Source organism: Rhinichthys klamathensis, unplaced genomic scaffold (assembly GCF_029890125.1).
Source record: "Rhinichthys klamathensis goyatoka isolate OS25496 unplaced genomic scaffold, OSU_Roscu_1.1 h1tg000216l_1, whole genome shotgun sequence".
Classification (NCBI taxonomy): domain Eukaryota; kingdom Metazoa; phylum Chordata; class Actinopteri; order Cypriniformes; family Leuciscidae; genus Rhinichthys; species Rhinichthys klamathensis.
Window position 1 is genome coordinate 1,622,603 of NW_026606741.1, and position 11,619 is coordinate 1,634,221.

The window sequence follows — 11,619 nt, forward strand, 5'->3', positions numbered from 1 at the left end:
TGTATCTGATACAATAAAGCCAGTCCGCTGTTTCTCTCACTCCAAATCAAAGCATTTTATAGTGTGAAAAAATTCAGATGAACAAATGATTAAGCTCGGGTTGCTGAATATTCAATCCCTTTCTTCAAAAGCACTTATTGTAAATGATATGATTAGAGATCATAACCTAGATGTGCTGTGTTTGACCGAGCCTCGTCTGAAAGGCAAAGGTTTTGCTGTAATTTATAGTATTTTCTTTTTCTTATAATTCTTATAATATCTTCAGTATTACTGAGAAGTCTTGTTTCAAAAGCACTTATTGTAAATGACTTATTGTTAGAGATCATAACCTAGATGTGCTGTGTTTGACTAAAACATTTTCAAATAATGTAAAACTAACATTTTTGCAATGTTGACTGTTGTGGAAATAATTCTATTGGAAAAGTTAGGAAGAAAGACAACAGTCGAAACCTTTCAAAATTCAAAGTATCAAAAGTGTAATTCTTTGCAAAGAAGTAAAAGTGACATTCACATACAGACAGAGTCTAAATGTGAAGGCGAAGGGCTGGTCCCTTTCGCCAAGCTTTATACCCGAAACACATCCTGTGTAGGCTGCATCTGTTTCAGAAGATTACCTTTGTTGCCTTAAAAGGAAACGTGTTTGTTCAAGATCTCTTGTCCAACATAAATTCATCTAGACAGAACAATTTCATCTATCTTCGTGTTAAGTTTCCTGCTTAAAGCTGTTGTTCGAATTCACACCTTCTGCCTATCTTTGGTTTGATCAGAACCTGCACACATTTCACACTTGGAATATACAATAGGTAATTTGAAGTACACACAGTCCCTTTGCCTCTTAGTTTCTCAGTAACCCAGAACATTTTGTTTCAAAGCTATTCTTAACTTATGTATCTCTAACAGCTTGGTTATATCTCTAATAATGTCCTTTAGCTTATACGAACATCTTCCTTTAAATGCTTATGAGTATATAGTTCTTCAAAGTTAATAAAAGTTGCACACATCTAAAAGATAAAAGAACACATCTAAAAGATAAAATAAGTAGAAACACATCTAAATGTAAAATTTCCATTACATGACACATTTTGGCCATGATGTCTGTTTTCTTACCTGCAGATATATGACGTGTCCATAATCTTCCTGTTTGACTAGTGCTGGCTACATGAAAATTCATAATTCGTGATAGTGTCTATACTGGACGCGGTGGTTCATTGATAGTAAACGGATGCACGTTCTTCTTCTGAAGTAGCGGCTACTACACAGGTTCCGTGTAATAATAATAGGACAAATAATGCCCGTACCGCGATTTAATTTTACAGTAAGATGCCCTTACCGTGATTTACTTTTTACAGTAAGATGCCCTTACCGTGATTTAATTTTACAGTAAGATGCCCTTACCGTGATTTAATTTTACAGTAAGATTCCTTTACCGTGATTTAATTTTACAGTAAGATTCCTTTACCGTGATTTAATTTTACAGTAAGATGCCCTTACCGTGATTTAATTTTACAGTAAGATGCCCTTACTGCAATTTCATTTTACAGTATGATGCCCTTACTGCACTTTATTTTTACAGAATAAAACAGTAAATTTACTTTAATTTATATTTTACATGAATGCTATTGAATTGAATAAATTCCAAGTCTCGAGTCCATGTAGTACATCAGCATATTCTTTATTCACTGTCACAATCAATTACATCCATTTTATTTATTTATTGTGATGCAACATTAGGCAAAGCAGTTTTATTTACATAGCACATTTCATACACTTTGGCAATTCAAAGTGCTTTACACAGTAAGGAATTAAAATAATCACACACAAAAAAGCGAGGAAAATTAAAGTGCCCCTATTATGGATTTTTGAAAATGACCTTTCATGCAGTGTGTCTAAGTGAATAAAAACATCCTGCAAAGTTTTAAATTTGAAAGTGCACCTTATATGTACACCTTAAAAGTTATTTTCTTTCAAAGAGAGAGTCGACTCTGAGTCAATTAAATGAATCGTTTTTCAAACGAGTCATAAGCCGTTTCGTTGTAATGTCAAGATGAAACATTAGCATATATTGCATATCAAATCAAATATGCTGGGAATATTCCTGACATACAAGAGAAGAACAAGCAGGAGAAACTCCAGATGTAACAACAATTGTAATCTATCTGACATACTATGGGAAATAAATGTTACTAATCAACAATACATAGTACTATGGAGTTTGTTAAAGTGGAGAATGAGGACGTCAGTTATCCAGAAACATGCAAAATGAAACATGATACTGAAGAACAAACATTCTTGATTCTTCATTATTACTGACTACTGAGGAACATTTGTCATCATATATATTATATCATATCAAAGATTACATATACTGTTACTTTTTGCTTTTGTATTTGATTTAATTTAGATGATTTAATATGTTCATTTTTAGACTTGATGAAAGTAAAAGTGGAAAGAGAAGAACTAAATGAAGAAAGACCACTTCACTTTCACTTGCTCTCGGTGTGAAAAGAGTTTTGTGCAAAAAGAGAACCTTGCGAATCGCATAATTCACAGTGGAAAGAAACCGTATATCATAAATGAAAAAAATGTGCATTGTCCCTCAAAAAAAATCCAATAATAAAAATGAATAGCTCAATAAAATAAATGCCAAAGCAGACCAGAATATTGCCTCAGCATGTTCAGTATTTTATAAAGTTGTAATGATCAAATGAAGCTGTGTCTAGATGTAGAAAGACCAGCTGCTCACATTATTTAATATAATTTGCTTTGTTTGTGGTGCAATGGAAAATAAGTTTTCAAATTAATGCATTTAATGGAAACATTTAGGCCTATGTCAATAATTGTACATGGTCCCTTTTCTAATAGATTAATTAAACAAACAAATACAAATAAATAAAAGCATTATTCTCTGAGAGTCTAATTTAGCTTTTGTCCCTTTACTTTGTTTTCTGCTGTGGAATGGCAAAAAAAAATAATGTTTAGATTTTTCTGATTTAGAGGAAACTCCACACATTATCACACATTTCGAACTGTGTTTGGTTTCTTACTGTCTGTGTTTTAATACATCACTGGAGATTTATCTTGTGGATTTTTGTTTTGTTATTTGGCCTTAATATATGTTAACTATAATACTTTGTAGACTAAACTACAAAAGGTTTTTGTGTGTGTGTGTTTGAGGTTTCGGTTTTCGGAGTCATTCAGCGCCTCCCGCAGGAAGAATCGTGTTTGCTGCTCGATGCGACACTCGCATGCGCCGTACGGCAGATGTTTACTACAGTTCTGAACACGTTTGCCGCAGCAACATGGCAGTGGACAGCGTAAGGATCTTTTGTAAATAAATGCGAAATTCATACATGTCCGTTTAATATTTAGTGTTTAGGTATAATTATAATAATGAGTAATTATTATTACAAGCACATGCCTTCATTTTTATTGCACTACAGTGCCGAGAATATCGTTCTGTGCAAAGTCTATTTTAAATACATACTTCATGAAGGATTTACTTCATTGATCACTTTGGTCATCAATCTATGTTCTACTTTTCTAATTAAGTTGATTATAAAATAACATAATTTAAAAAAAATGTTAACATTTAAAAATAATTGTATCATGATTCCTGTTATTCCATGCTATTTCTCTTAAATAATACATTATGGCATTTTTAATATTTCTTTGTCTGTAGATTAAATAAAGATGGTGTCAGCACTGCATTATTTTAGTTTTATTCATTTTCATTATATTGTTCCTAGAAGAGCATAAGAGCATTTTAATTATCAGTCTGTTAAATTTGTGGTAGACAAACATGAAGATCAGTTGTTATTTGTACATTTATTTCTATAGTATGCTGTCATTTCTTTTTTTTTCTTTTTACATTACTTGGTTACAGTTTCTTCAAATTGTGGTTGATATCTGAGGAATCTCAGAATGAGTTATAATGAAGAAAGATTATAATTTTTGTGGGATGTGTTTTTAAATCAGTAATTTATGTTTCTTCTCTTGTTTCAGAGTGATCACAGCCCTTTCAAAATAATTCAGCAATAAATGCTGGGAATATTCTCATCATCAAGGCTAGAAGTGCATCTGGACACGCAGGAGACACTCCAGGTGTATCTGTGTGCCGTACTAGAGTAAAGATGGAGTTTATTAAAGAGGAGATTGAAGACATGAGTGATCCTGAACCATCCAGAATAAAACATGAAGATACTGAGGAACAAACAGGTTGGTGTCCATTCTTGATTCTTCATTGTTGACAAATGAGAAACATTAATAAAGCTTCAGTTTGTCTTAATACTTCACTGTTGACTGCTATTAAAAGACATTTCTCCCTATCCACCTTATTTTTCAACGTGGAAGTAAACAATTTTCTGTGAATTGACTAGAAGAATAACAAAGTGTATTAAACGGTAAAACTATTTGCGCTACAAACCACTGTTTATTAAAATGATGACAATAGATAATATAAGAAACACTAGTTTACAATATCAAGCAGCATAACAAGCTGTTTTGTACAACTAAATATAACCAGAAGCGAATGACTACGGAAGCCGGACACATTCAAACATTTACAAATGGTTGCGCCACTCTTATGTTACAATTAGATGGATCCTGGATATATAACCTTTTTGGCATAAAGGGTTCTTTAAAATTGAGTCAAGAACACTAGAGTTCTATATAGAACCTCATTGAACCTTTTTTAAAAACTGTTGAATGCTTGAATTTGATTGGTTGATGAACATTCTAAGGTGTGCAATTAAGTAATGAAGTAGTTCCAGCAGGTTTTGACCGCATTACAGCTCCATATCACTTCGCCAAATGATTTCAGTTACTTTAAAAGGTCCTTACAGCCGACAACAGCAAAAGAGCAAAAACCCACAATGACACTGACCGCACAAAAAAATATAGTAAACAATAGGATTAAAAACTACCAATTATTTCCATGTTTGGAAGTATGTACGGACAGCACATACTCTCTTTTTCCCGCTCAAACGCACACACACGTACAGTACGGACACACTCGCACAGAAATGTGTTTTCAGCGCTGCTCTGATAATTGTATCAGTAAAATAGTTTAGCAACTTAAAAGCTACATGGCGTTTCTCACTAGCGAGGGAATAACGGCGCTGTTCTTGAAGCTGATAAACTTACAGTTTCACTATTAGTAGAGACGCTGCTGCTGAACACTGTTGAGAGACTCGGGTAATTCACACACACTTAATCTCTCTAATAACAGCATTAATAACTGTGTCGATCTGCTATCAGTGGCTCAAGCCTCCGTTACGAGCTCTTAAATTACGTTTTGAAATTAGCAACGGAGGCGAGGGATGAGATGCGTAAGAAATTAGTCCCACAAACAAGAGCGTTTTAAGGACAAAAACCTGACAAACATCTTGAAATACAACATCTGATAAAGTCTTGAGGTCTGGTAACTGTAGTATAAGCGTAATAATTGACTCCGGGCCGTTGAATTATTAGAAAATACTGCACACTCGGGGTGGTGATGCGGCCCATCGTCAATATAGCAGTTCAATACCAGATATGTTTGTCATCACATTGAAGTTTACATACAGATATATATTTGACTTCTGTTGCTTTATGCTATTAACTTTTTCCCTTTTTGTTTCTCTTTTGATTTGATTTTAATGATTTTCAATTTAAACTTTCAGACCTGAACGAAGTGAATGAAAAAAATCACCTGAATAATGTGGAGAAGATACATCGGCACCAAAATCCACATTCTGGAAAAATGTGGTCAAAGATTGAACAGAGTTGCGTTCAGGACCGAACCGAAGCCAAAAGCTCCATCACCTGCCCTCAATGTGGAAAGAGTTTCACTCGAAAAGGGACTCTTATAACTCACATCAGAATTCACACCGGAGAGCGACCGTACACATGCCATCAATGTGGAAAGAGCTTCACATACAATAACAACCTCAAGGACCACTTAAGTGTTCACACTACAGCGAAACCGTACATCTGTCCTCAGTGTGGAAAGAGATTCAAACACAGCAACAACCTGAGGGATCACCACGCAAGACTTCACGTCGGAGAGAGACCTTTCACTTGCCCGCAATGCGGCAGGAGTTTCATACAAAAAGCAGATTTAAGAAGGCACATACGCATTCACACTGGAGAAAAGCCATACACGTGCCATGAGTGTGGAAAGAGTTTCAGTCAGCCAAATCAACGCAACATTCACCTGCGCTCTCACACTATCACCGTTATAAAACACCTGAGCGCTCAGAAAGAGAAGCCTCACTTGTGTTCTCTCTGTGGGAAGGGTTTCTCACGGCTGAGCCATTTAAACGACCACCAGAAAACACACAGCGGCATGAGAGATCATGTGTGTTTGGAGTGTGGGAAGAGCTTCATTAGAGTCGGACACTTAAACGCGCACTTGAGAATTCACACCGGAGAAAAACCGTACAAGTGCTCCCACTGCGAGAAGAGCTTCAGCAGAGCGGGATGCCGGAGAGCACACGAGCGAGTGCACACCGGAGAGAAGCCGTTTCGCTGCACTCGGTGTGAGAAGAGCTTCAGCCGATCCGGGAGTTTGTTCACTCATAAAAAACGTTGCCCGAAGTTGTCACCGTGAGCAGAACTCATATTCAGATCCAACTGAAGTCAAACTTTCGATTCGGGAAAAGCCAAATGTGGAGTCATGGTGTCGTGTTGTTCATCAAAGGTCATTTATGTGATGTAATCTTATTGAAGGTATGGTTCACACAAAAATAAATTTCGTTTCTGTTACCTTTGTAACTGAATGTGCTGTGGAAACGCTTGTGAGTAAATTAGGTAACACTTTATTTTGATAGTCCGCTTTAGACATTCTACTAACTATAAGTAACTTTGCAGCTACGTGTCAACTAACTGCCATTAGAGTAGGCCTATTAGTAGACTGTCTGCTTAATATCTGCTAACACTTTATTTTGTTGGTCCCCCAAAAGATATTCTATATTCTAAGATATTTGATTCTTGTCAATATTCTGACAGAAATGACATCTCTTTTGCAACTTAATCGCATTTCGTTGAAGACAAACTGCAGGATTTTCACCTTTGAAATTTATTTAAAAATCCTTTCTACCTCTGTATTAGAAGAACAAGAAAACATTTGATTAAAATAGCCTACTACAAATTACTTATGTATTTAAGAAATAAATGTATTTATTTAGTCGAATCATGATTCATATACAACAACATTAATTAAATGAAAGAATAATAGCAGAACGAAACCAGAACTATTCTTATATTCAGGCTGTGTGTTTATTCACTAAACTTTTAGTTTTTATTTATATTAGTGATCACACCAACGAACGATAATTGAAGTTTTGTCGACTAGTGCTTGATTAAATGCTTGAGATATTTTTCCTGCTGAGGAACGATAAAAACATTGACAGCCAATCAGAATGCTGAGGAACGATAAAAACATTGACAGCCAATCAGAATCCATTACGCTTTAATGGATTTTGATTGGCTGTCAATGTTTTTATCGTTCCTCAGCAGGAAAAAATCATTCTCCGACTGATATCGTTTCTCTGTGCTGCTATAGTTGTGTATCTCTTGTTCTTTTATATTTAGAATGATTTTTTTAACTATATCATTATCGTCCTTAAACGGGCCTTTAGTTTGTTCGCTGAATTGATAAAGTAGGTCACTTAGTTAATACACTTAAAAGACACTCAATTTTGCATGATTTTCCATCTTTCAGCATTTGTTCACACAACACATTAGCTGCTAAATAGCCTGTTAACTATCATAGTCCCATGATTTTTATTTCTGCCCCCATATTTTAGAAATCATAATGAATCAGATCATTTGAAAGCTTAAAGACTCAAAATTCATTCTGTGAAACCCGTTTTTAAAATGGACATGAAACCAACAGTATTTTAAAACCTACATTTTTGTGATATCAACTTCATATTTGGAACACAACTTGGCGAGACATATGGCTTTGATTTTAGCGTGCATATTAATTTGGTAAAATATTTTTTTTAAATAAAATAAATGGGTAACACTTTACAATAATGTTTCCTATGTTACCATTAGTGAATGTATTAACTAAGATGAACTAATCATGAGAAATACATTTGTTACTGTATTTATTATCTTAGTTAATGTTAGTTAATAATAAAAAAACAGCTGTTCATTGTTTGTTCATGTTAGTCCACAGTGCATTAACTAATGTTAACAAATACAGCTTTTGATTTTAATAATGTATTAGTAAATGTTAAAATTAATATGCTGTTCATGTTAACTAATGAATCTGTTAACTAATGTAAAGTGTTACCAATAAATATTTAGTTCAGTACATTTGCTTCACAGTAATATTTACCTTCTATAACTTTTTTAGACTTTCATTTTTTGTAGTCTTTCCAATAATCTGCTGAGTGTCTTCTTTCATAGGGAGACCAACCATAGGTCTGTATTTCAAAGCATTCATAAATAACAATGATTTAAGTTCAGATATATGCTCAAAAAAGGCGGGTGACAGTTAACAGGTAAAATAATTAATGACATTGATGAAACAAGCACAACCCAGCCTACAAACCTTTTCAAAACATTTTTTACTCATGAAAATACCTAGTTCTGGCTTGAAACTCTAGATGGCGCAGGCTTAGATGTCTTTTGGTCTCATTGGTCGTGATCACATCATTATCTACATCTGATCTGATTTGTTGTTGTTGTTGCATCATGATTCGCTGCGGTTCAACATTCAAACAAATACCGCTTTCAGAAACCCTCCGCCTTCCCCAGCTCCACCTGTATAGATCTGCTATAAGGGTTAAATCATATATAGCCCCTTTCACACAGAGATTCCGGAAAATACACGGATTTGTCCCGGGATCGTTTGATTTGGGTTCATTCACACTGTCAGTGAATTTTCCGGAATCTGTGAGTGCGTTCACACACATCCCGTAAAGATCCCCTAAGACACGTGACGTCAGGGTGTGATAACTCCTGTCAGATCTGCTGATAACTCCTGGCAGATCTGCTGATAACTCCTGTCAGATCTGCTGATAACTCCTGTCAGATCTGCTGATAACTCCTGTCAGATCTGCTGATAACTCCTGTCAGATCTGCTGATAACTCCTGGCAGATCTGCTGATAACTCCTGTCAGATCTGCTGATAACTCCTGTCAGATCTGCTGATAACTCCTGTCAGATCTGCTGATAACTCCTGTCAGATCTGCTGATAACTCCTGTCAGATCTGCTGATAACTCCTGTCAGATCTGCTGATAACTCCTGGCAAATCTGCTGATAACTCCTGGCAGATCTGCTGATAACTCCTGGCAAATCTGCTGATAACTCCTGTCAGATCTGCTGATAACTCCTGGCAGATCTGCTGATAACTCCTGTCAGATCTGCTGATAACTCCTGGCAGATCTGCTGATAACTCCTGGCAAATCTGCTGATAACTCCTGTCAGATCTGCTGATAACTCCTGGCAGATCTGCTGATAACTCCTGTCAGATCTGCTGATAACTCCTGTCAGATCTGCTGATAACTCCTGTCAGATCTGCTGATAACTCCTGTCAGATCTGCTGATAACTCCTGGCAGATCTGCTGATAACTCCTGTCAGATCTGCTGATAACTCCTGTCAGATCTGCTGATAACTCCTGTCAGATCTGCTGATAACTCCTGTCAGATCTGCTGATAACTCCTGGCAGATCTGCTGATAACTCCTGTCAGATCTGCTGATAACTCCTGGCAGATCTGCTGATAACTCCTGTCAAATCTGCTGATAACTCCTGTCAGATCTGCTGATAACTCCTGTCAAATCTGCTGATAACTCCTGTCAGATCTGCTGATAACTCCTGGCAGATCTGCTGATAACTCCTGTCAGATCTGCTGATAACTCCTGTCAGATCTGCTGATAACTCCTGGCAGATCTGCTGATAACTCCTGGCAGATCTGCTGATAACTCCTGGCAAATCTGCTGATAACTCCTGTCAGATCTGCTGATAACTCCTGGCAGATCTGCTGATAACTCCTGTCAAATCTGCTGATAACTCCTGTCAGATCTGCTGATAACTCCTGTCAAATCTGCTGATAACTCCTGTCAGATCTGCTGATAACTCCTGGCAGATCTGCTGATAACTCCTGTCAGATCTGCTGATAACTCCTGTCAGATCTGCTGATAACTCCTGGCAGATCTGCTGATAACTCCTGGCAAATCTGCTGATAACTCCTGTCAGATCTGCTGATAACTCCTGGCAGATCTGCTGATAACTCCTGGCAGATCTGCTGATAACTCCTGTCAGATCTGCTGATAACTCCTGTTGTGGCAAAAATTATGTTAAACATCATCACTGCGTAAGAGACACTCAGAGTCAAATTAATAAAAAGAGAAGTATTTATTCTTGCAAGAATAGGTTCAGTCTAGTACACAGAAGTTACGTTGTTCAAGAGAGTGACACACCACAGGAAGAGATGAGACAGCCTTTATACTCTTTTCAAGGTTCCTCTTCACCCGCTGTACCTTTCACCCACCCAGATAAGGTCCTGACTGCTGTTCAGTCTCTACTTATAGACACAAACTGGTACTGAAATAAACTGGCCAAAACTGAGTCCCCAAGGTCAGAGGTCCTGTCCCATACGTTCCTGAAACGTCTACACATCTGTATTTTTACTCATTGAATAGGTTCAATAGAAACACATGGCTCAGACTACCTAGTAGGGATGCCACAATTCTCAATATAATATTCAACCGTTCGGTACGACATCCACGGTTCAATGCGCGCTTGTGAATTGCGGGGGTTTTTTTTTTCGGTTTTACGTTTAAATAATTTATGTGCGTTTTATTTCTCTCCGAATTGACTTGTTTGTGTCTACGAGCTGAGATGAGAAAACTCCTCCCCGCGACGGCCGCAAGTTAACCCCTTAACTGTCACCTGCCCGTATACGGGCAACCTAAATTTACTTCACTATATTACTATTAAATCCTAATCTAGTCATGACAAACTATATATCGTTGGAAAGGTCTAAGACTCCTAAATAGATATTTTAGCGCTGTTTTTTTCTCACAAATTATGAATGAACAGTAATATATGAATTTATGACAAGAGTGCGCCACAAGAAATCGACGTCATTACAGGAGTTTCTGACCTTTGTCACAAAAAGTCGACGCACACACTTTTAATAATTGAAACTTTGGTTTTTAGTGCTAAAAGTTCATAATAAAACATAATCTAGTATTTGTCAATAAAAAAAAGATAAAATTCTATTTTAAAAGTAAAGTAAGAAGTCCTCTAAAAAGTATAGTATATATTATATATATATATATATAATTTTTTATTATTATTATATCACATATTTTAGTAGTTATAATAAATTAGGTATCATTTGAAAGCTTACGAACTCAGAATTCATCCTGTGAAAACCGTTTTGAAATTGGACGTTGCGTTACCATAGAAACGGTATTTTTTATTAGGCCCCTCCCCTTTTGGGCATCATCTTTCATAATTTATTATCAAAAACTTTTCTAATCTTGACAAAACACATTGTCAGAAAGGTCTGAGTCTCAAGGTTCTATATTTAGTGACAGAAGTGATATTTGGATAGAAATTTATTAATTTGTTATGGCAGAATGCATACAATTAAATTCAATGGAATTCAATGGCACC

General features: G+C 36.1%; 1 protein-coding gene across 1 annotated transcript; it reads left to right on the plus strand.

The window, feature by feature from the left end:
- The first annotated feature begins 5,678 nt into the window (after window positions 1-5,678).
- Window positions 5,679-6,589, plus strand: LOC130097309 (gastrula zinc finger protein XlCGF7.1-like). The gene has a single exon (XM_056264109.1). The coding sequence runs from the start codon at window positions 5,741-5,743 to the stop codon at window positions 6,587-6,589; it is 849 nt and encodes a 282-aa protein (XP_056120084.1). The 5' UTR covers window positions 5,679-5,740.
- The last annotated feature ends 5,030 nt before the right edge of the window (window positions 6,590-11,619 follow it).